Source organism: Hyaena hyaena, unplaced genomic scaffold (genome assembly GCF_003009895.1).
Source record: "Hyaena hyaena isolate Hyena2069 unplaced genomic scaffold, ASM300989v1 scaffold_293, whole genome shotgun sequence".
NCBI lineage: Eukaryota > Metazoa > Chordata > Mammalia > Carnivora > Hyaenidae > Hyaena > Hyaena hyaena.
Genome location: NW_024080925.1, coordinates 818,151 through 844,671, shown reverse-complemented (window position 1 = coordinate 844,671; position 26,521 = coordinate 818,151). Strand labels below are relative to the sequence as shown.

General features: G+C 33.8%; 1 protein-coding gene across 2 annotated transcripts in view; it reads right to left on the bottom strand.

Moving 5' to 3' along the window:
• The window catches only part of DIAPH3 (diaphanous related formin 3), a 508,311-nt gene that overhangs the window by 155,025 nt on the left and 326,765 nt on the right, over window positions 1-26,521 (bottom strand). For both annotated transcript variants that reach the window (XM_039247287.1, XM_039247286.1), the window contains one exon: window positions 13,728-13,863. In XM_039247287.1, coding sequence (XP_039103218.1) covers window positions 13,728-13,863 — 136 coding nt within the window. The remainder of the gene's footprint in view (window positions 1-13,727; window positions 13,864-26,521) is intronic.

Here is a 26,521-nt window from a genome sequence, read left to right as displayed (position 1 = left end):
GAAAGAACTGAATCAAGATTACACACCTTTAGAAGCACCTGCAAGCTGCCTTTCAAGCTTGGTGTCCACTTTAGAGAGAAGGTCAATAAGAAAAGAGCGTGGAAGGGAATTTCAAACATGAACTACTGTATCCAACCCTGGAATTACTGACCTGAAACACATACATGGAGGGAAATGACGAAGCTGTTTTATGATCAAGCAGGCGGGTGCTTCAGAGTCAGAACTTGAACTTCATTTATAAAAAGTTATATCTTGGTTCTCCTGACCGTGAAACACCTATTTATTACCAATACTATAAGAGCACATAAAACAAACTTGACGGATGCCATATCTTGTCCTAGGGTTGGGACAACCATACCTGTAAGTGATCTGCTCAACTAGAAAATGTGCAAGTGAGGAATTTCTGCCCCATAGACATGAATTCCATAAATATTTTTAAAGTGCTTAGTAAACGCCTGCTATGGAAAGATACTCTATTAGAAACAGCAGCTCACTTTAAAAGGTTTTTTTTTTAAACATGTCTAATTTTGTATGAAAGGTTTATTTTTGTAAGAATTATTTAGAAATATTATGATGTTTAATTTTCATGTCTGAAGAAGCAAATCTTCTATAGCCAAATTAGAAAATTAACTTAGGTACCATGTATAATAACTATACAGTAAATGTTTCATATCTTTTTCCTCTTTTCTTGTATTTTATAAAAGATAAATATCATCTAATTAGTGAATTAAGATAAACCTTTATTCCACAAGAGGCCTCCGATAAGTTTCTAGGAGGAATACACCAAATTCTTAAGTCGTTTTACTTCTGTTTGCAATATTAACTGAACTTAAGTCCGAGCAGGCTAAAAGCATGCACACATATGCAAGCCCCCTGGTTAAGCTGTGATACTCAGATGGAAATTTTTATATCTCTAAGAGTTCCTAAGAGTCTAACATTGCTAAACACTGTTGGAGATATTTCTCCCTTCTTACCTTTCCCTTTCGTGTGTGTGTGTGTGTTATTATTTATTTTTGAGAGAGAGGGAGAGACAGCATGAGCAGGGGAGGGTCAGAGAGAGAGGGAGACACAGAATCCGAAGACAGGCTCCAGACTCTGAACTAGCTACCAGCACAGAGCCCGACGCGGGGCTCGAACCCACAAACTGTGAGATCATGACCTGGGCCGAAGTCGGAGGCTCAACCGACTGAGCCACCCAGGCCCCCTTACTTTTCCCTTTTAAGAGCTGATGCATCGCACCTGAGTTAGTCTTTCATTCCTATTATATACAAGTACAATGCTTTAGAAATAGGATGGTGCCAAACGTAAAATGGGAATTTTCTCATAGGGGAGAGGAAAGATTGGAAAAACACAACTCCTTCCTCAGCTTTCCCATACCACAAATAAAGCAGTTCTGAACAAAACTCAGCATCATTTAGGCTCTCCTAATCTTCCAGATAGGGAGGGAATAGTTTTAAACACCCCATTATGCCTCCAAATATAACACGAAGATGTTTTATGTTCAGTCTCAGCAGATCCCATGATTTAGGAAACAGCACCTCCTCAGACTGCAATGCTTTGTGTCTTAAAAGCATTGAAATGCAGGAATCAGACAGAATACAGTATAACCCAAATGCCATGCTTCTTCAGACCAAGTTCCTTTAGATTTCCATGGATAAGGTCCCTAAAAAGGTTGCAGTCTATAGGGAAAGTGAGCGGCATTTGGGTCTTTTTGAAAGGATGAAATGTATTTCCAGTTATCATAAATGATATTTTCCTCGACCAAAGCTAAAACCAGCGTACAGTCAACAGAGGCACAGCAAAATGGTAGGATAATCTATTAAAATATTTAATAGATTTATTTATTTATTGACTGATTTAATATTTATCTAATGAAAACACTCCATGCATTCAAGAAATACCAAGTGACTCTACCAAAGAAAAACAGCACTCTGTTTTTCTGAAAGAAGATGGACATTATTCCAAAATAAACATTAAAGTAAATAAAGGCAAAGGAAAACAAAACGAAACAAAAAACCTTTTAACTCACGTAGGAATCCAAAAGAAAATACAATCTAATTTGCATCAAGAATACCCACTAGAAACAAGAGATTATAATTGTAATTCAGCACTGACAGAATCAATACTTATAAAATATGCCTGAAATACAAGAAAAGACCACCTTTCTCTTGATTCTTGACTTTTGAATTAAAACAGTCCCTTTTGTTCACCAATCTTCTTGACTTTATGACATTTGATGGCTACCTTGCAGTTAAAAAGAGGAACTGTCATACATTTAGAATCTCAAAACTAATGGCAAGTCAGAGAATCAAAGTCAGGATGACTTTGGAGAGGAATCATCCAGGTTCTTAAGGCACTGAACCTTTACACAACACTTGAAAGTTCCTGATGAAGCCTCTAAGTCAACACTAATTCAACAACAACAACAAAAATGTTTCTCCTTTCCAAGAGTTACAGTGTACATAGCACTCAAAGTTTAAAAATAAACCTTCAAAGGACTGTATTGAAATAAAATTACTGTCACTTTTCACCACTGATGATAATTATTGGTGGAAGTTCTGTGGTCACAGTTCACTCTATCCAGGCAATGGTCTCCCAAGAATTGTTTGTTCCAAAAACAGTCAGTCATCTATTTTCTGTTATTATGCTAGTCTGTCAAATTCTTTGTGCCTTGGGGCATCCTAACTTGTGTTAAGGCTGCCCTCAATGTTAACTCTGTTAATATTATGCTGCTTCTAATTTTCTTGAAGAACATTCCATATCTGGGGAAGGAAACTAACCAGGAAACAATATTTTAAAATCCTATTACAAAACAATGTCTAATTTCCTCTAAACACTCATGCCTACTTATACTATTTTCAAGTAACATATAAATATTCAATTTCTCTGCTTAATTTTCCCAATCTGCCCTAGGGTTTATTTATTCATCATCAAAAGCCAAATACTACTGAGTTCCTTTTATAAAATGGCAAGATCATCACTTTAGACTTAGCAACCTTCATGACCAAGTGCAGTACCACTGAATGGATTTCCTTCAACCTTAAGAATTTAATGTCAAAATGACCAAAAATAGGAAGAGAAAAGAGACAGCCTATTAATAAAGAAATAAAAACCTGGCTTCCCCTATGACCTTTTGACACATTGATATTTTCATCTCAAAAGATATACAAACAATAGTACAGCAATACTGTGGACTCTAAGCTGGGATAAAAGGATCGGAGCACAATAGTTGTGCTGGGTTGGTAAGTAGAACAATCGGCAGCCCAGAAGCTTGCTAGCATTTCCAAAGTTCAACCGCACAACTTTTCATTTTAAATTAATAGAATCTAAAAATCACATGATTCCCTTTCTGTGCTGAAAGATGTAGTTTTCTCTAACAATCACTATTATTTTTTTAATCAATATTTTCATTTATTTAACTACCAGATCCTCATTTTCTAACACATATCAGCCATTTTGCAAATGCATGCTTTTGGTTATAGGAAGACAACGAAAAAGTTAATGGAATAGTTTCTTTTCTTTCTCTCTTTCTTTTTTATTACTTTGTGTCATAAAAATCAAAGAACAGTCTCTATATAGATTGTTGATATACATCAGGAATTGGTAAATATTTTCCTGTAGAACACAAGATAGCAAATAATTTTAGACTTTGCGGGACATATAGTCTGTGTCCAAATGGCTCAGCTCTGCAACTGTAGCAGTAAAGGCAGCCACAGACAATATGTGAAGGAATGAGCACGGCTATCTTCCAATAAAACTTTATTTATAAAAACAGGTACAAGCTACTTTGGCTCAAGGTTCTGAAGCTGGATCTACATTTTAACTGTATGCATAAGTCACAAGATGCTAAAATGGACACAAAATGGAAGATGTCATTTGACCAGTTACGTTTTTGTCAACTCTTTGACAAATCTTATGCATGTCTTTCTTCTGTGCTATTTATTACGGGTGCACTGTGTACCAGGTCCTAGGAGATAAAGCATGCTAAAGGCCAAGTTCCTAAAAAAAATGTGCAATCTCTTAGAAGCATAAGACTAAAGCAGATGAAATAAGTCCAACCAAATATTCCATACATAAGTTGTGTAGCAAAAAAGAGATAGTCTGTCATCAAGGGCAAATGCTCAGAGAAGCCATTTTATGTTTATTTATTTTTGGGATGAGACTTAGAAAGCATGAGGAAGGGAGGAGCAGAGAGAGAGGGAGATACAATCTGAAGCAGGCTCCAGGCTCTGAGCTGTCAGCACAAGCCCAACACGGGGCTCAAACCCACAAACCATGAGATCATGACCTGAGCCAAAGTCAGATGCTTACCCAACTGAGCCACCCAGGTGCCCCTAGAGAAGACATTTTAGAGAATGCAAGAATTTGAACAAATAATATTGTGTTAGGTTCAGTTAAGAATTAGAGGAAAGGTACTTATGGCAAAGTGAACACCAGAAATAAGTGCAGAGGGGTAGGGAGGAGTGTGCCTGAGGTCAAGAGTGGATGATATAACCAGTTCAAAAGAGACAGAGTAGTCACAGAGAAGTACATATTCTTAGTCTCTTATCCAGAAACTCTGCAGTCAGATGCATTGGAATCTGTTTTTTAGACTGTATAAACATCAAGAAGGTATATATTCTGTGTTAAGAATCCCTCACTCAGAGTAACCTAGGGCAGCATCCTTTAATTAAACTCATTACTTCTACTTTGATGGGGCCTCTGGTCAGTTCAGGCCAGGTTTGGCATCAAATGATCTTGGACACTAAAGTTACTTAAAAACTTCTGGTTTTCAGGGCATTTAGCATATTTGGATTATAAAGGGGTTGTAGACAGAGAGTAGCTTTAACCGCCCCAAACCCTAAGCAATCTTGTTTATTTTATAATTTTGTCTGATTGGTTGTGATATGGGCTTTTGACTAGCATCAATAAGTAACAGGCTTCAAGGATGGCATAAATTTTTCAACTGTGATATAATTTTCCTTTCTGAAAGTGTGGGACTAGACTCTAGGAAAGCACCAATCAAGTTCAAAAGTCTGTCTCTCTGGAGGCCTGTGCTTCTCAGGGTAAATGCTAAAGACAGACATTTACATCATGGTTCAGGTGTATGCATTACGTAATACCAATGGGATATGTTCCTTTTAACAATGAAGACATCTATGGTTATGTCTGAAAGTAAGACAATACTCAGAGTCTATCTCTGAATTTAAAAAGAATAACTTCAAACACAAATGCTAATTCTACTCAGAACTGGCAATGGGACAATGGGAGGGCTCATCGTGACAACAGTCCACAGGATTGGAAAGTATATACCACGTAAATACAGATGGGGGGTGGGGGGAGGATACCTAAGGACTAGTCCATGTTACCTACAAAGAATATGTACTGTGATTTAGTTCGCACTATTAACACAATAAACGTAGCCTATTTTATCAAAGTTATAATGTTTTCCATATGGTACTAGGATTACAATAATGGATTGGTATGGTTTCTGTCCTAGAATATGAGCAGGGTGAATCTGTGCTTCGTAATAGAAAAGTCATAAATATGGGGTATTAATGTAAAGCTTTCTTTGGTGAAATTATTAGAAGCAACCCATGCAATACCAAAAAGATGAAAATTTTGCCCCCGAAAAAGTTTATCATAACTGGCATTTCATCTTTCATTACAAAACAAATTTAGACAACAAAATATTAGAGTCATTTTCTACTTGGCATATAGCTAATATTATAGAATACTCCGAAGGGCAAAGAATACCATTTACAAAATGGTTTTTAAAGATGAGAATAACAGTAAACCAATCAGTATGAGGATGTATCATAAAGATGTTTAACCAAGAGTGACAAACACAACTAGAGAAAGTTAAAAAAAATAAAAAAAAATTAAAAAAAATCACAGTTTCAAGATATGTTGACAGCCTCCTTTCCATATTTTTCATTCAAGAGGCTTTTTGTAAAGAGACAGAGGATAGTGTGTGGGCCTTGCACAGCTATACAGAGAAGACATAGATCAATGTACACAAAGGCTGGATTCTGAGTTTTCACAATTGAAACTGTGTTATTCCAATGAAAGAGATTCCTGCTCACAAATGAAAACCTGTATAACCAATAGTGATACTCCCGGAAAATTTTCCCCGTGGACACTCCTTGATACTATGAGTGGAGTGTCAGTCTCTTAATATCATCAGAAAATAAATTCTTACCCACTGGGCTGATAGTGGGGGTGAGGGTGTCTAAAGGCATTTGTTCCTGAGTAGAGCATATCATGGTGTTTGTGTCCCTTCCAAAAACTACTATACTGCAAAATTCCCTGGTTCTTTCACTTCTCACTTGAGTCTGATAATGAAAATACTATAGACGTTTCCACCGCCTTCAGAACTGTTGAGCTCTTGCTTCTCAGTTGGGACAAGAGCTATTCAGACCACTGAAGAACCCTTCCTTTCAGAAGGGAAAAGTGGTACTGATGTGATAATCTTCTGGACACTGGGATGAATGAATGCTTGAACAATCAGAAGATAAAGCAGAATCTGACCCAGAGTAGAAAAGTATCCCTAATTTGGCAATAGTCTTCAAACTTCCATTAACAAAGGAAGATATAATCTATTGATCGTGGACCCAAAGACACAGCTGTCCCTCTCATCCAAGGTTTCCAGAGAAGAGAATTCTCAACCTCCATACATATATATATATATATATATAGATTAGTGCTGGTTATGAATTATTAAAATTCATTTTGGCCCCTTTTTTCCTGCACTGTGATTAGACCATCACTGGTAAAGGTGTAATAGCACAATAGTTTAAAAATATGTCCTCTGGTCAGAAAACTTGAGTACTGGCTTGTTGAATCTGTGACCATAGAGACATTAAGCAACTCTTTGATACAAGGTTTCATAAGTCCGCTGTATGGATTACATGTAATAATGAATACATATAGAGCCTGGCAAATAATATGTGATAATAAATGGCAGCAGTATTAGTAGTGGGCGTCGTTTTTATCACTGTCCCATAAAAGAGGAGGGTAAGAGAGATAAATATATCAAAGGCAGTGCAATCCCATTTGTTTTATTCTTCTAAACAGAGTAATGATTAAAACCACTGGCCTATATATATGCATCCATTTCCAAAAATGCTGGAAAGCTGAAAGCATCAATGCACAAAACTAGAATATACACCATTATGGAAAATAATCTAAGTTTTATGATATCTGCAGAGGACAGGGTAATTGTCAAAGCCTTTATGAAAGCAAGAACACACATTAATTGCCTATCTGTTGAGATTGGCAGAGACATTCCCAAGTAGTATTTATGTAATATGCATTTCCTCTAAAATGGAGGCCTAATTGCTTAGTTATTCTAAATTGCAGAATGGAAAAACAAAGGAGCCGTTTTGGCCATGTGGGTAAACAACAGATTTCTAAAAGCTAATTATCTCTTTATTTAATAGACTGAAGTTGTACCAAATGAGACATTTAAGTCTAATAAATAATAAACAAATTGTAACCTAAAGACTGAAATATAGGAGCTGCTCATATAGTTTTTATTGCTCCATTAAATAAGCTCTTATTTACTTCCCCCACAAAATATAATTATACAACACTGGGTCCATTTCAAGGCCATTCTGATGTGCTATTTAAAAATTATGTGAATCAACTTACATACTCAGGAAGTCTTAAGGCATAATATTTGAATTCTATTATCAAATGCCCTATTCGTTTTCATGATTAAGAAACAGAAATGCAGTCTCAAAAAACTTGCACATAATCACATAAAATTGCTATTACTATTTGTCTTACTAGAAATGATTACACATAAGAATAGCTATGTACTTCAAACAAATAAATATCAGTGTCTACACTTACATCAGATGTTTCATACTTTCGGTATCTTCTAAATTAAAATAATTCAAATTTAAACATCATGCTCAGAAAATGTATTCAAAATTCACAGACTGATTAAATTAAGACATCATGAAAAGGTAGTTAAATGTAGTTAACTTCTTTGTTTGCTTAATGTAATACCAAATCATTCAACAGAAATAATCAAAACTGTATATGTGAATATGTAAGAGATCTCCAGGCTAATTATTTTTAAAGAAAACAAAAGTGAGAAAAATGACCTTTTGCTGTAATATGACACTATGAGATTCTGTGCTTTCTTAGTTTTGCTGCTGAAAAGGATTTTCAATGCTTCATTTTTCTTCTTAGGGAAATTTAGCCCACTATTCTATTTTTATTTTCATTCTATTAACAAAAATCACATCCCAAAATGATAGTGATAATAAATAGTACACTTGAACATAGTTACCTGCTCTTTTGCCAAGGGCAAGTAATGATTTATGGTGGATAAGAAAGAGCAGGGATTTAATTTACTCGACTACCTCAGGTGGTGATACAAGAATTTGTACATCTGTGAAAGAACACAGTTCTTATTTGCATGGTGAAAATACTAAAGTCATGAAAATATATGGAAGGAAGCTCCCTGTGGGTTTATGACGGGATTATGTGAACATTTTTCTCTCCCTCTATCATTCATGGCTGCATGCCCTACATACAAAAATAAGATAAAACAAAAAGTTCCTGCTTTAGACAGGTGACAAAGCCCTAATGCAAATTCAACAATTTGCCCTTCTACATTTTTTTTTAGGAATAGGAAAGCCAGGCTGTCAACCTGCACAAAGACTGAAGCAGTACCATGTTCCATACTAAAATAGAACACCCACAAGGAAAAATAATACAAAGTTTTAACTCACAATAAAAGACTTAAATAATAAACCATATTAGCATATATGGTATAGGATATAAACATGAACCTAGTTAATTATCCTATCACGTTCTAAGGAGTTTTATAACCAGTGTTTTAAATTAGTAAGTTTCATATACATTAACATTCTTAGCTTTCTAAGACCAAATTTTGTCACCACCACCCACCATGCCAGCCAGTCTCGATCTCCATCTCATTATCCTGTCCTGTTTTACTTCATATGACTTTTTATAATTTGAAATTGTCTTATATATGTGGTTGTCTGATTCACTCATTACAATTATAAACTTCATTGCATCAGGGACTTTATCCTTATTTATCACTGTAATCCCAGCTTTATAAATATAACTATTTTTGTTAAACAAAAGTGACCTACTAAATTTCTTTTCTACATCAATGAAATGGAAAACCATAGCACATATATGTTTCCTAATCATAATACAAGGTTTCAATTAAAGTAGTATTTGTCAAGTATAGAAAATGCATAAAATCCAGTATATCTGTTAAGTGTCAAAAATGGATATTTTGCACAAGAATATCTGCAATTTAAAATTAAAAGTACTAATTCGACATACTACTTTATTAACTTCTACTTCGTAAAGCCTCCAAATGTTATAAAAATTATGATTTGACAAAAAGCACATTCTACATCTAATATGGAAAAGTGATTGCATATTTGTACTATTTTTAAATATGAGAAAGGTAACAACAAATAATAGTATATTTAATAATTATATGACTAACTTAGCTATAGCAGCTATATTAGAAGACTGAATACTTTGTTCCTCTATATTAGCAATCTTCTTATGCTTAAAGGAAAACTAAAGACCATTCACAAAATTAGGGTTTTACAAGAGGTGTTTGACTTTGGTGAGAATATTATATGTTTAATTGCTATGGACTTTGAGATATATCCCTAGATTCTTTAAAACTCCCCAAACTACAAGGAAAGAAATTCAAAGTTGATTTCCAAAATTTTCAAATGTTTTTAAATAAAAGAAAATGATTTCAAAAGTAGCTTTTTATATGATATGATATGATATGATATGATATCTTTCTTTTGTATCAAATGTTGTATCATCTTGTGTCAAATGACTTTCTGATGAAATCTATTAAAACAGTCACCAAAAATATATAGTATTTAAAGAAATTGTCTTCAAGTATTTATTTAATAACATCTATATAAACTGCTGTTACCCTATCTTTTGAAGAACAGTCTTCTGGAAAATGTCAAAATGTCTGGCATATAGGGACCTTAACAATTAAGATTTTTTGGAGAATTTTCATCAAGTGAGAGCCCTACACTTATATGAGACCCAGATCATGTTTGGGAAGATACACTATAAAGTTTTATAAAGTAATCCAACAGGGGCACCTGAATGGCTCAGTTGGCTAAGCATCTGTCTTTGGCTCAGGTCATTATCTCACAGTTGGTGAATTCAAGCCCTGCATTCAGCTCTCTGCTGTCAGCACAAAGCCTGCTTTGGATCCTCTATCCCTCTCTCTCTGCCTCTCCCCTGCCCATGTGCTCACTCTCTCGTTCTCTCTCGCTCTCTCCCCAAAATAAACAAATATTGAAAAAAATAAAGTAATCCAGTAGGTCAAATGAGATGAGCTCTATGATTCACAAAGATGCAAGAGAAACTTTCCTTTATTTTTAAAAAGTTAAAATCTACGTTAATTTAGAAAAGTATTGTCTTCTTGGGAATTCAAACTGGTATGGCCTCTGAAGAAAAGAGTATGAAAGCGCCTTAAAAAGTTAAAAACAGAACTTCCTATGATCTAGTAATCAGCACTACGGGGAATTTATCCAAAACATTAATTCAAAGGGATAACTGCACCCCTATGTTTACTGCATTATTTATAAGAGCCAAACTATGGAAGCCACCCAAGGGTCCATCACTAGGTGAATGGACAAAGAAGAAGTGGTATCTGTACATATTCATGTGTGTATGTGTATATATATACATACACACACACACACACACACACACACACACACACACATATGTTCTCTTTTAGGCTTTTTTATAATATTCCATTGTATATAATGACTATTATTCAGCCATAAAAAAGAATGAAATCTTGCCATTTACAATACATAGAGGGAGCTTAAGAGTATAGTGCTAAGCAAAATTAGAGAAAGACAAATACCGTATGATTTCACGCATGTGGAATTTAAGAAACAAACAAACAAAAAGTGAGCAAAGGAAAAAAAGAGAGCGCGAGAGAAAGCAGCAAACCAAGAAATAGACTCTTAACTATAGAGAACTGATGGTTACCAGAAGGGAGGTGGGTGGGGGAAGAGGTTAAGTAAGTAATGAGGATTAAGGAGTGTACTGTTGTGATGAGCAATGGGTGCTGTATAGAATTGTTGAATCACTATATTGTACATTGGAAGCTAATATAACACTGTATGTTAACTATACTGAAAAGAAAAGAGAAGAAAAAAACAAAAATATCCTCAACACAAAATTACTTATCTGAAACCAACACAAACCAATTATTAATTATAATTGATGTGTAATAGAACAGTTTTGGTAAGTTTGAGATACAAACCCTAGTTTATGAATGATTAGACAAGAATTATATTTAAGTGGAGCAGAATAGTATTATAGGTAACTGAAGCTAGAAAAAAAATTGAAGTGGATATAAAATTGCTGTAAAGATGACTTTCTAAACTTGAAAAAGCAAAAATAATAAAAGTACATAAAATGAAACATCTTTATATTTCAAGATATAAAAACAAAAACCCAAATTGAGAAAATAGATTTAAAAGATAAATATTCAGGCACAATGAGCTAATATGTGTAAATCATTAAAAACAAGACTAACACAACACAGTTCACAAAGAAGGAAATACAAATTGATGAATAAACACTTGAAAAAAATGTCCAACTTTAGTAGCACTCAGGGAAGTAAATTAAGACAAAACAGAATCTTCTAATTTATTAAATTAACAAAAATCTTAAAAAATGAGAACATTCAACTGAAGCATATTCATAAACTAACAGTAAAAGTTGGTGAAATCAGAATACTTTAGGAAATGAATTTGGCAACATGAATCAAAAAGTCTTAAAACTATCCTTTTCAATTCCATATCTTAATAATTATGAACATTTGTTAATCACTTATACATACATGTACCACATTAAAAAGATGGAAATAATTATTGTTCTATGTACTCATTACTGACTAATGCAAAATAAATTAGATATGGCATACTCAGGTATTACAAATTACAAATTAAGAATCACAAGAACAACAGGAAACATTAAGAAAGTTCAGTGAGATGCTAAACAGCCTATTCACTCTATCATATAGCTATCTGTAAAGGGTAGACAATTTTAAAACTGAAAGAAGAATGTGCCAAAATATTAAAAGTGATTTTTTGGGTAGGAGGAATAATGATCTTTTGATCAACTACTTTTTAAGTGTTTTCTGTAACACAGAAGTATTATTTTTAAATTGGAAAAATAAAATAAACTTAGCTACTCTTAAAAATAAAATGCCTGCAGGAGAATGTAAATATTATTGAGATTACATTGGATCTAACATTTTGTTAAAATTTTTGCTCCCTATCAGGTTTTAACTTACCAGATTGATAGAACAGAGAATTGCTGAGAGGTTCTGTTTGATAGACCAGAGGGTCTGGGAAAAATCCACAAACATTACAGATAATTCGTCATCAAGTAACTCATCTAAAAGACTCTAGCCAATACTAAATGAGCCATTGTTCAAATACCAGAATGTTTGGTAAATTAGACAGTCTTCAATTATTTTTAAATGGTTTCTGGAGCATATTCTTAAATATGCTTAAATAAATCAATGTTCAACCTTTCTGATCTCCATTTTAGTTAAAACTTTAAGATATTTTTGAGAATACTTCTTGAATTTCAAGCATACTCTTCTACACAAGAAATTGTGCTTAGACAATTATTTTTTTCTCCTGGAAGAAACATGTGTGATACATTAAGGTACTCAGTTTGCTTTATTAAAGATAAAATATGTCTGTAAAAGTGAAAGCAAAAAAGGCAAAAAGGCATCTCTGTCTACCCTAGGGGAAACTTTAGGTGAATTTGCAGCCCTGAGTTGTAAACCATGGTAATTTAGCAGTGAAGTTGATGGATTTTAATTAAAGCCTTCTGCAATCCTTAGTGGCTTAGAGGTGGAAGAGCCAAAAGTTTGAGGGAGTGAAAATATAACTACAATTTACTTCATTCCTTTGCTTCTAGGTTAGTGGTATCTTTTATTATTTATTTATTAATTTTTTTTGAAACAGAGAGTGCACCTGCACACATGGGAGCAAGCAGGGGAGGGGCAGAGGGAGAGTGTGTGAGAAGCTCAAGTAGGCTCCACGCCCATTGCGTAGCCCTACCCGGGGCTGGATCCTGTGACCATGAGATCGATCATAAGCTGAGCCGAAATCAGGAGTCAGAGGTTTACCCAACTGAGCCACCCAGGAGCCACAGTTTGTTGTGTCTTTTAGCTTTGGAATATATACATATTTATCTCTGGAAATTGTTACTTTTCTATTTTTACTTTTAAGGTTTTTTTCAAGAGTTTTTATTAAAGAAAATTTCAAAATACACAAAAGTAGAGCCAATGATACAGTGAACACACCCTTCCCTCCAAGCACCATCACTCACCTTTGGCAATTATTATTTATAGCCAGTTTTGTTTCATCTACAAACACATCTAATTCTCTGGTCGCGCTGGGCTAATTGAAATCTGGGACATCATATTTTTGTCTATAAAATTTCAGTATAAGCCTCTACAAAATACTTTAGACTAGAGGACCAATATCACCTATGACCAATGACCATTAGAATAGAAGCACCACTTGTTAGTAAACTAAAGGAGGAAACCCCATTATTAAAAAAAATGCTCTACATTTTAACTATACAAATAAGTGGTCATATCTTCTTTTTTCACTGAAGTTGATTAAACTGCTAATAAAGGTACAAATTGAAAATTTGACAGTACTCACCAGTCTTCATTTCTAACAGGCGCTTTTTCTTTTGTTGGCGTTCAAGTCTTTCTTTCTCTGCTAATTCTTTGGCTATTTGGGCACGTTTTTCCCTTTCCTCTGCTTCTCTTTTTTTGACATTCTCCTTTCTTGCTTGCTGTTACAAACAAATTTTGAAAAAAAGGATCAATTTTAACCACAGAGATTTCACAGGGAGAATGAAAAATTATTAATCTGTAGAGCTGTGATTAAATATCTTTTAGATTATGGCTACTTCTAATATTAGCAACAGAGTCTTTTAAAAGATTAGCACATGAACCCTTGCTAAATACAGATCTATAAATACAACTTATGTTTATGGCACCTGCATCTTAGTAGAATCAACTAAGGGAGGCAGAAACTAAAAATAAAAAAAGCACTTAATTTACAAATCAAAACTGTTTCCCTATATATATTTCCAAGAGGGTCTAGCAAATGTTTTTGAGTCATCCGTACGTCCTCTGCTAGGTAAGCTATTGAGTACAAAAAAAAAGTAATCGAAGAAATGATAGAAGAGAGGTGGAACTTTTCAAGGACTATTTCATATAACAATCAATCATTTAACGATTTCCTCTCATATAAAGACAAGTGTCATAGGCTGACTAGAGGAATATTTGGCGTCTCAAAGACAGACCTCTGACTTCTCATCAAAACCAGTAACATGTGAATTATAGGATCTCAATAGATATGTGATTTAATTCCCTATTTTCTAAGTTTTATACAAATCAGGAAACAATTCTCCTGTGTTATTACTGGGAAGTAACAGGTAAACAAGGATTTTTCTACATGCCAACCGACACGTAGCTCATGCTACAATCTTCTATGTTCTCAGTACCAATGAATCCAAACAAGCTATCTAATTGCAAGTTTATCACCAATGGTATTAAACAGAAAAGTGCTTAATAGAACTTTAACAAGTAGGTGGCTTCTTTTTATTTGAAGGGAAACTTTCAGTTTTCTCCGGTCATAGGCTTGTTTTTGTAAACCCTAAAGACAGTGCAATCAAACAGTAAAATTTAAAATTATCGACCAAAACAATGAAAAGCACATGGGAAAAAAGGAGAAAATAAAAAGCTTGAGACAATATTAATTCATCCATCCATCCCTTCATTCAATAAATACTGAGACACTGAGCAGTAGTAAGACACTTGGTATTATTCCAAGCATTTGACGTGTGTGTGTGTGTGTGTGTGTGTGTGTATGACTTATAATATACAGCTATATACATAGATAGTTCTAAAGCAAGTTTATATTCTGTGTGATAGGGTGGTAGAGGAAGCAAAGAGACAATAAATACAAAAATTTTGATAAATATTATACCATAAAAAAAAGTGATGTGATAGAATGCTTGGGGGGTTACTTCACATTAAGTAGTCAGATAAGGCATCACTCGCTGATTTCACTGATGATGAAGCTTCAATGTCAAGAAGCTAGCTAGGTGATGATCTCGGGGAAGATCAAATGCAAAGGCTATTAGTGGGTTTGAGAGACAGAGGTCAGTATGGTGGTATAAGATGAGGTAAGGAGATATGCTGAGGCCTGATAATTTAGGGTCTTCTAGGCCAAGATAGGGAAGGTTGGACTTTCTTCTAAGGGAACGAGAAAAGAACTGGAAATTTTCAAGTAAGACAGCACAAGACTAAGCACTCTAAGATACAAGTGCTAATCAACTCTCTTGGTTCCAAGAGGCAGGGCCTCCCTCTTAAGCAAATGGATGTGTTCACTGTGTAGTGTGCAAACTGGGGCAAAGGCTGGGCATTTTCACCACCTCTTAAAAGGCATTGGGTTTCCCAAGTTCAAGATTTTCCTCCTGTAATACAAACCACGGTGTATGTAGGTATTAAATCTGGCCTTCTTCACATTGCCCTGTGGGAATTTAGACTCGGGAATTGACAAAAAACTGTTTACTCAGGCTATTGCTGTAATCAATTCTTTGACTCTATAGTCTTGTGTTTCTGCCAACATCCATGAAACCATGGCAGGCTAACAAGGTAAATTCTCCTACTTCTCACAGCTCATGACGTATATTAATACTATTACTGCTAAGCTATGAAATAGCAGCTGCAGTGATAGGTGTTTCCCTATGTAATCCTTCCAACCCTCAAAATGGATTCTGCACTCTTCATTTGGCACTGGATGGTTAAATATTTGTTCACTATAATGAATTCTGTAAGAGGCAGAGGTAAGACTTGAAAGTTAGCTGTAGTCTATGTTCTTTCTATCATGCTGCTTCATATTACGGGAGCATATGTCAAGCACAAAGTATAAGACAATGGCCACTTTAAGAACCAACATAAGGAAGGCAGGAGAAGGCAATATAAAGTAGAAAAGAAGAATGGATTCAAAGACAAACTTGTATATGTATCCATGTGTGTATGTATACGTAACGGAGATGGAGCAGGAAGACCAGATTGTGGTGGAGAAAAAAACAAGCAAATATTCAAGAATCAAAACTGTATTCCTTGCTTGAGGGAAATAAATATGAGGAATCTGCAAGAGATAAAAAATAATCATGTGGCTTATTTATGAAACTTATCAAAGTACAAAATTTTCTGATGTAAATTTTCTACTTTAATGGCTGGATGTATTTCAATAAGAACATTTGAAAGACAACCTATTACCAGACATAATTGCCACACCCTTTCAGTATTCCATTGGGCAATAAAAAGTCAAAATTACTTCCTAGGACCTATAAAATAATGTTTACATTTAGAAATAAGGTCTGAAGTAGTTCTTCAAGCTATTTTACTTTATGGAAAATGCACTATTGATTTTCATTTAAAAGCCAATCTCATCTAAAGCATATCTTATTCTGACATTTTAACTATTAGAATTTTAGCTGGAAAAATACCAACAGACAGCATAGAAATAGGTATTTAGTCTGAAATTAATATCCCAGTTCAAACAGTAATTTGGAATTTTCTTCTAAATGTTGAGAAGCAAAAGCAACTGAAAACAGACAAGATGAACAGTTAGAGAATCACATTATTCTAGATAATATTGCCTCTTAGTTACTTCTAGTCTACATTCAAAACTAGAAAGAAAAATTAAACAAGAGCTATACGTAAAGACAGCTAGCTCTAAGACACTGATTTGTTCAATCATACTTTTTTAAAATTCTGAGTATAGTTGACACACAATGTTACATCAGTTTCAGGTAGATTACTCAGCTATTTGACAAGTTTACATACATTACGCTACATTCACCTTACTCTTGATGTGGTTTTCTATTTAGTAAATTGGCAAATTAACTGCCCTGATACCAACTACTTTCAGCTATGCAATGCCAAAAAAATTTCCTTGGGTGCTTGCAGATCGTTCTAGATATAGCCTCAGTACATGCTCCTCTCTGAAAGATCTATGGGCTTACCAGTCCATGGCAATGACCACAGAGGGTTTTAAAACTTCAGTCACATTTTGACTGTTCATTTCAAAGGCATAATCAATAATTTACCTGAGTTCCTAAGGCTCACATGTATTTTATGGTAACAGCAAACTCTAATAAAATATCTATGTAAAAATACACAGGTATGTTAATAAATATGTGTATAAAAACTTATAGATATGTCAAATATATGTACATATGTGTGTGTGTATATTCTGAGAGAAAATGAGCTCACGATTATTTCCTACCTATAATTTATGTTTTCTGCATACCAAATGTAACAAGAATTTTGCCACAACTAGTTTAAATATACATTATAGCATCATACATTTTGTCTCAGAGAAACCAAAATGACCCAAAGCTAGTGAATTTCAATGAACATGCACACGTGTGTAGAATTTAGAACAGTCTGGCAGAGTATAACCCTAAATTGTGGCTATTCTCATAAACACTGAGTTTATAAAAATAATTCCATCATCTTTATTATAAACTGATGTGACCTGCTTTCTCCACTCAACATTATATTCCTAAGATCCATTCACATTTTTATGTGTAAATCACATCTCATTTTCACTGCTTATAATATCAAGTCATTTCCCTATTGACTCACTTATCAATGGGATTTGAACTGACTTGGATTGATTTGAACTGACTTGGATTTTTGACCGTGACAAACAATGCAGATACATTTTTGCTCACGTCTCCCTGTGCATATGTGTGTGAGTTTTTTAATGGTGTAGATTCCATTAGTTGGTTTCAAATCTCTTCAAAACTGTTGAAGAGTGTCTTTAAACAGAGGAGAACAGAACATTTTTTAACATAACATAAGCAGTAAGGATAAGTATGCTTCGTTGACACTGTTTTTGTTCTAAAGGAGTGCTGGGTCTCCCTATAAAATATTTGAGAATGTGAGTTATGACCAAAATAGTTTGAAAGCCACTGCTTTCTTGGGTAGGGGTGGAGTTGATAATAAGGGGCGAAGTTCATCTTCTAGATTACTAGATGGTGTCAAAGAGCTTCCACAGTGTGCCAAAAGATACAGCCACCATCAGTGCGTAATCATAGTCTACATACTAACCAAATTGTTATCATCAGTCTTCTATTTGGCAGGCTTATAATGGTTTCCCATCGTGCTTTTAACTTGTATTTCTATGGTTACTAATTAGTTCAAGTTGCTTCTCACGTGTTTATAAAACATTTGGATTTCCTACTCTGAATCTATCAGATCTTTTTACCCACTTTTTCATTAGGCTGTTTATCAGTTTCTTAATTTGCAGTTCTTTAAATATTCTGAATACTAATCTCTCAGTTTATATTTTAGATTTTAACTGTCATCATACTTCATTTACTTACATTGTCTTTCAGTAAAGAGAAGTTCTTAAATGTAGTAAAAAGTATCTTTTCTCTTATGGCTAGCACTTTTTATATCTTATTTAAGAAATTGTGGTGCCTGGGTGGCTCGGTCTGTTAAAAATCTGACATCGACTAAGGTCATGATTTCACAGTTTGTGGGTTCAAGCTCCGTGTTGGGCTCTGTGCTGACAGCTCAGGGTCTGGAGCCTCCTTCAGGTTCTATGTCTTCCTCTCTCTCTCTCAAAAATAAACACACATTAAAAAGAAATCCTTTCCTACTTCAAAGACAAAGATAATTTTCTGTACATTCTTTTTTAAAAAATTTTTTTAATGTTTGTTTATTTTTTGAGAGACAAAGATTGAGCAGGGAGGGGCAGAGAGAGAGGGTCACAGAATCTGAAGCAGACTCCAGGCTCTGACCATTCAGCACAGAGCCTGATGTGGGTCTCGAACCCATGGACTGTGAGATCATGATCTGAGCCAAAGTTGGACGCTTAACCGACTGATCCACCAAGACACTCCTTCTGTACATTCTTTTTAAAGCTTTAACAATGCTATTCACATTTTAGCACCTACTTTATCTGGAATCAATGTTTTGAGTGGTATGAGGTGAGGATCTTATTTATTTTTTTCTATGGAAAATGAGTTTAAGGAAGTATAACATTTCACAGCTAGCCTACCCTTTGCCCACTGATCAACAAAGCCAATTCTTCTGTATTTCACGTGGCTGTATATGTGTTGATGTTTGGGGGCTGTTTTAGTCCATTTGGTCAATATATCCATGTTTGCATCAGTAATGCTCTATCTTAACTATTATAGCTCACATCTGATTTTTCTTCTTTAGACCTGTCTTTACTCTTCTTGGGCCTTTGCTCAGTCATCTAGTTTTCAGAGCAAACTTCTTCAAGTTTTCGAAAAGGTATGTTAGGATTTTGAACAGAATTTCTCTGATTCTGCAGATTTAGATAAAATTGGTATCTTTATAGTATTGAGTCTTTCTGTTTAACGAACATGATGTGGCTTTCCACTGACTTAGGGCTCTTTAAAACTTCTGAAAAAAAAATTACACTTTTTTCCATCCAGAGCTAGTTTATGTTAGATTTTTTTCTCTGTATCTTCTATTGTTTTTGTAAACGATGGCTTTAAAAAAAATACATGATTTCTAATGTTTTGTAACTAAAATGCCTTTTCATATATTCCCTGATAAAATTTATTTCCATTAACATTCTTATAGATTCCTCTTCATATTATTCATAGACAGCCATAATGAGTGGTTATTTTTCAAATTTTATATTTTTTATTTCTTTCCTGTTTTATTATACTGCAGGAGTTAAATTCCCATTATTAGATTAAGGGAGTTCTCTTTAACCCCAGTTTTCTCCTTAGGAGTGGAGTGTTTCACTGGTTTGTTATTCTTGTGTTAAAATCCAAGCAGAAGTTGAATTTTATCAAATGTCAATCTATTTAAAGTCTTAATGCAGTGAATTGTATTTATGGATATTCTAATGGTAAACACTTTTATTTTGGGACAAATTCAAATTGGACATAAAGCACTTATCTTTTGAACATTTGGTCATTATACAGATATTTGTATCTTATCAGTTTAGAATAATTATTTCATTATATTTGGTAAATTTCATATATAAAACTTTCTGAGCCAAGTATTTCATTTGTTCAAAGTTCTAAATAAATCATTACATTAAAAATTAGTTATAGGCTTATTCAAGCTTTCTTTTTCTTTTACAGTCAGTTGTAGTATGTAGTAATTTTTCTAGGAACTTATTTATGTCATCAACCTATCCAGTTCTGTCCCACAAACTTTTAGTGTGTTTGTCTCTTTTTACTATCTTCTGTATGTATAATTATATTCCCTGTTAGGACTTTAACATTTCCTTCTCATTAATCTTTTCAGAAATTCATCTAATTGTCTTTTCAAAATAATCACAGTTTGGCTTTTCAAAATTTCTCTATGTCATTTTTTCCTTCATTTCTTTATTTTCCTATTTTTTCTAGGATTACACAATTCCTTTTTAACTTCTGAAATCAGATGTTTAATTTTCGGTCATTCTGATTTTTTAACATAAGCACTTACAGTATAAATTTCTTTATGCCACTATGACTGTGTCCCATTAATTCTGGAGTATTCTCAATATTATTCAAGTCTAATTTTACTCTAGGATTTCTTCCTTGACATGAGTTATTTCATGTGATTTTAGAATTTGCAAAGCAGAGATTTTAAAATTTTATCCTTTAAAAATTTTATTGCTAACTTCATACTATCGTAGTAAATGAACAAAGCTGCAACTTAGAAATACATCAAGATTTCATGGTCTCTAGTATGTGATTACTTTGATAAAAGGGCCACTTATGATTGAGAAGTGTACCCTAATTGTTGAGTTGGGTTCTCTGTATATTACATCAAATGAACTGTGTTAACTGAATTGTTTAAATCTCCTTTATGTTTAATGATGTATCAATTAGAGAACTTTGTTGAAGTTCCAAATATAATGCTAACACTATCAACTTATTTCTAGAAGTTATAAATTTTTACATGTCTGTTTTGGTTCCATATTACTATGCACGTGCAATTTTTTTGACTTGTATCTTTCTGAAGAATCAAGCTTTCTCTCATCATGAAGTAATATTCCCTGTCTTTAAGACTGTATTTTTGGTTATCTTCATAGTTTCCCTTTTTATTTTGATTAATATTGCCTTTCATTAACTGTTTTGTTACTTTAAACTTTTCCATGTACCAGGGTTATAGGTAGTTCTCAAACAGCAGAAGGCTAGGTTGTTTATCCAATCTTAGTCTTTTAAGATTTTTATTGTGATTTATAAAATACTTGTTTCTACCACCTTATATTATTCCTTTTACTGGTCCTCCTTTATCTATGCCATTTATTTATTTTTAAATTTTATTTATTTATTTATTTTCTTTGTATGTTTTTCTTGGTCCATTTCTTCACCGACAGTTTTGAATCTATACTGGATACACTTATTCTTTTACTGGTGATCTTGGTAATTTTCTCACACAGATTAATTTAACAAAGCCGAAAATTCACTGATCGCTTTATTTCCTTTCTTCTCCTTTGAACAATATAGAAAGATAAAACACCTGAACGCTAAATACCTGTTCAATTTACTTAATAATGTTGTTCAGTAGTTAAGCTCTGTACCTCCCTTTTCTACAAAACAAGTTAGACATTATTTTACTGTATGCTTTTTTTACATTTAGTTTCATGGCAGATATGCCTTCTTGTCTCTCAATTCTTTCTGAAGGGAAAAAAATGTTGCCTCTTTAAATACATCTTCTAGAGCTGGTGTCAGCAAACTATATTCTTGGGCTGGCTAGCAGTTGTAAATAGTTACGTCAGACAGAGCCACACCTACTCACTTACATACTATGACTGCTTTTGCTCTGCTACTGCAGAACTGAGTACTTGTTAACATCTGGCTTGCAAATCTTTACTACCTGGCCTATTAAACGGCCAATCCCTGCTTTGGAAAGTCCTTCAACAGAGAGATGTTCATGAAAAATAATCCTTTCCCCTTGAAGACTTCCCCAACTTTCTCACAAGTCAACCACATTTTAAAATAGTTTGTTGTACTGTGGTGGGATTATCTTTGAGAGTCTCTGTAATTATATTGTGAGAAAGGTCTCAAAAGTGTACCCTTGTAGAAGGCTGACCAACACATACATCTTTATTTCTTAAATATATTTATACAATGCGGCAATTATGATATACTATATATTTTTCTTATATATACATATGTGTTTTAGGATGCACAGGTAAACAATTAAACAATGAACAGCCATATAAAATCCTGGGTGCTTACTCAAATAAGTTTGTTGAATGGGCAATCAAGAATATCATCAAAAATACAATAAATATGGCACTTCATTGCTTTCAGAAATGATTTAAAATGAGTTTATCATTACTTATTAGAAAGGCAGTGTGAAGGTTAGAAGAAGGAAATCTAAAGTCTTGATCATCTTTATTTGAATCCCCATCTGGCACTAAATAGCTCTGTGGCTTGTGTCTCAGTTTCCTCTTTTGTAAAATGGGCAAAATAATACCTAATTTATCGTGATATTGTAAGAATTAAATAAAATGCCTGGCATACAGTGAAACCTATATAAAACAGCACTTATCAATAATATTAGTAATATTACTAATTTATATTATTTCCATTACCACATCATTAATGAAATGTCCCACTATTTATTCAGGAACAAATCAAGGAAGAGCCACTTTCTGGCTGGCAACGATTATATATGGTTCTATCGAACATACGGGCGAGTGTCGATTTTCATAGTCCCTATGAGAATATAAAGTTTTCCATTCAGAGATGTTGGAATATGACTGTACATTGACTTGACAGGAAGTTCTTCCAAAGCATGCATCCAATACAACTAGATTACTTGGCAGGGAAGTTACAGAGTTGAATTAAATATGGGAGGCAAGATAGACTCCTGATCTCAACTAGCTATTTACCACTAAAACTTTATTTTCACATAAAATATTTAAAAAGCATTAAAAACATAGACACATATTTTTAATGCTTCAAATCTAATATGCTTTATGAGATTTTATTCAGATAAAGAGAGTTTAGTTTCCTGTTTTCCCCCTAAAGTATTGCTTGCATTTCAAATTAATTAAGACAGTCTGGATAAATCAACTTAAAAATTTGCCCAATGACACAAAATTTGCCTTCCTCAAAAGCAAAATTTAAAAAAACCAATGTGCACATTGCCTCCTATTCCAATACATTGTTTCCCGAAGTACTTTAAAAAATTATATAAGAGAAAAATTATAACATAAAATATAAGTGGACTTCTACAGATCCCAACTTTTTGATCATACCTCATCTCCATTTCTGACTCTCAGCTCATTTAAATAGCTTTATCTACCCGACTCAACATTTCAACATATGATAATATTCTGTATATTTTTGTAACTTCAAACTCTACTGGGGATTTTATTATATAAAAAAATGTTGAAAAGCTTATAAATGTCTTCTTGTTCAGAGTTATATTTTTCAACATTAATGAATATTTAAACTATGCAAACCAGGGATATCTTCAGTTTTCACTGAACTCAAAAATCTTTTCTTCTTAAGTATTTAATTTTTGTCTCAGATCCCTAAAATAAGATTAGAAAACCAAAATTAAACCTGCATGCTTTCTAAGTGGGATACAGGTATCAGGTACTATGAAAACACAGGTTAATTTTCTCAAAATAAACAACCATGTAAAACTCCAACATGTTCCTACTAAATGCTTTTTTTTTTTTTTTTTTACGAGTTTACTCAATTTTAAGAAGAGGCAATGTTCAAACATACTAAGTGATGCTTTCTAGAAATTCATGATGACTCCATTTTCAGGAAGAAATGGAAACTAAGAAAACCTTAAAAATGTATTCCTGTACATATTCCTAAACTGAAACATGAAAGAAAATAATTTTGTCTTATAATTACCAGTCACAAAAGTCTTTAAGGATAAAAAGTATGTGATCTACTTGTCCATTTTCCATCAAGACTCTTTTTTTTAAATGTTTATTTCTTTTTGAGAGAGATCATGAGCAAGGGAGGGGCAGAGAGAGAAGGAGACAGGATTTGAAGCAGGCTCCAGGCTCTGTGCTGACAGCACAAACGGGGAGGGCTCGACCCCACAACCCGTAAGATCATGACCTGAGTTGAAGTCGGTCACCTAGCCAACTGAGCCATCCAGGCACCCCCCCTTTTTTTTTGATCAAGACTTTCTTTTGTAACTAAATACAAAACATCCCCCCCATATGCAGAACATAAACAATGGATTAGAACTACCATGTGGAAGATGAGTTATTCTTAGAAATCTCTATTTGCAATAATTATAGGGTAGATGCTTTATAAAGGAAACTAGAATGACAGTAAACATTAAATTCTCTGGTATTAACAAAGTCAGTAAAAAATGCTTTCAATGAGAATAGGAGAGCATGATCTACTGTATACAGGCACAAAGAATTCATCACGTTAACATTCCATATAAGGTGTTACTAGTTGAACTTTTATGACCATGAAAGTTACGAAAATGGGAAACTATCCTTTGAGAATGTCCCCAAGAATGTTCAGGTGCTGATGGATTAAACTGCTTCAGCTGCAAGTTGCTCTTTTTTGTAAGAATCAGTTTCAGGTGAAACAGCGCAGTGCATATTAGCCCATCAGGGATTCAGCAATACTGACCCTTCATCACTATGCAATGAGTTTGTCTCCAATTCTTTCAAACATTTTGTAAAATTCCCAAATAAATGAGATATTCCAATCTTTCCTATGACTTCTTTAACAGATAAAGTATGAAATATTCATAATTATGGTTTCCCAAAGTACAAGTTGATTTTCCAGTGTGTGTTCTTCTCTTGTGTTATGAAGTGATATGGTAGTAATATACTCCTCTTATCCCCCAAATGTGAGACTAAATAAAGGCATAGCTAGCATGGTATGTTTAAAACCTTGTAATGTTTAAAACATAACATTACAGGTAGCCTTAAGATGGGGGCACCTGAGTGGCTTAGTCATTTGGGCATCTGAATTCGGCTCAGGTCATGAACTTCTGACAGCTCAGAGCCTTAAGCCTGCTTCCGATTCTGTGTCACCCTCTCTCTCTGCCCCTCCCCCACTCATGCTCTGTCTCACTCTCTCAAAAATAAACATTAAAAAAATTAGCCTTAAATCAACAGTGTGTGCACTCTCTTGTTCAGAATGCTAAGGGCCAATATATCTGATGTTCAAAGAGCATGCCATTTAATTCATTTTTGCTTGTGGTATCCTAATTTAATGTTGTATTTTCAATTACACAGGTTAATGGACTTATTATTATGTATTATTTTTCCCATTATCTATCAATAGTTGACCTTATCACTTTATTAGAATAATCCAGTCTTTACCTTTTGCTAATATTATTTCAGTGAACAAACTAAATATTTAAAATGTAAAAGGGAAATACAAATTACCAGTCATTTAATCATATAGACCTGTCAGTCAGATGCACTTATAATCCCACTAAGTAATGCACACTAAAAATAAATGTTATCAGTAAAGAGAAAATGTAAGTCAATTAGTCTAGCTGTGTTTTTATTGTGAAAAGCCTAAAAAGTAAAGATTAGAAGAACCTATCACAGTTATTTTCATGGTTGCAAGCCCAAAATATTCAGCACCTGGAATAGCTCTAAATATTAAATAATCAGACAGTAAAGGATATGAAGAACACGCCCTAGAGCTAAAATATTTGTTTCGTTCTAGGTTTGGAGCTTTATACCTCCAAGTATGATCTCAGAATAACAATGGTGCCAATGAAGACAATTTTTAAACTGTAAATTCAAAACAAGGAGAGAAGATATTTCCTATTATAACTACCCAAGCTGACTCAACCATCCAACCACAGGACTTTTTCACATGCTTTTCTTTTCTCTGATAACACGAGTCAATGTACAAGGTTTAAGAAGCACACTAGGAAAATTTAGTGCTTTGGAATTCCTGTTACCACCTAGTTAGTCCATACTATGGTCATCAGAAATGACATTTAAAGTTGACAAGCATCAAATTTGTATAACTTAAAATATCAGTTTTGTTCTGGCTGCCCTCTGTATCAAAAAACTTTTTAGACTAAAGATATCCTCCTCATTGGATGGTTTCATTTTTGTTTGGCAAATCACTACTTTAGTCTCAGTATTCAGTAGAAGAAATAAATTGTATTTGATCAATCCATGCAGCAAGATTAAATGAGTTACAACTGATTTCATATTTGTTCACTACACAGTGTGTTTCAATTGTATGAACCAAAAATCAACTTAAAGTCTTCAAGTAGCGTGAATGATGGATCTTTAACCGGATGAAACATAACTTTAACAAAATTGAAGAAATAATCTAAACACAGAGCTATTGATGAAAAACAGGTAGCTCCTTATTTAGTTCAAAGTATCTATATAGAAGCATAAAATAAAAAAAGGGAGAAATCCTTAAAATATAGATTCTGTTATCATGAGATGGGAAAGGTGAAAAT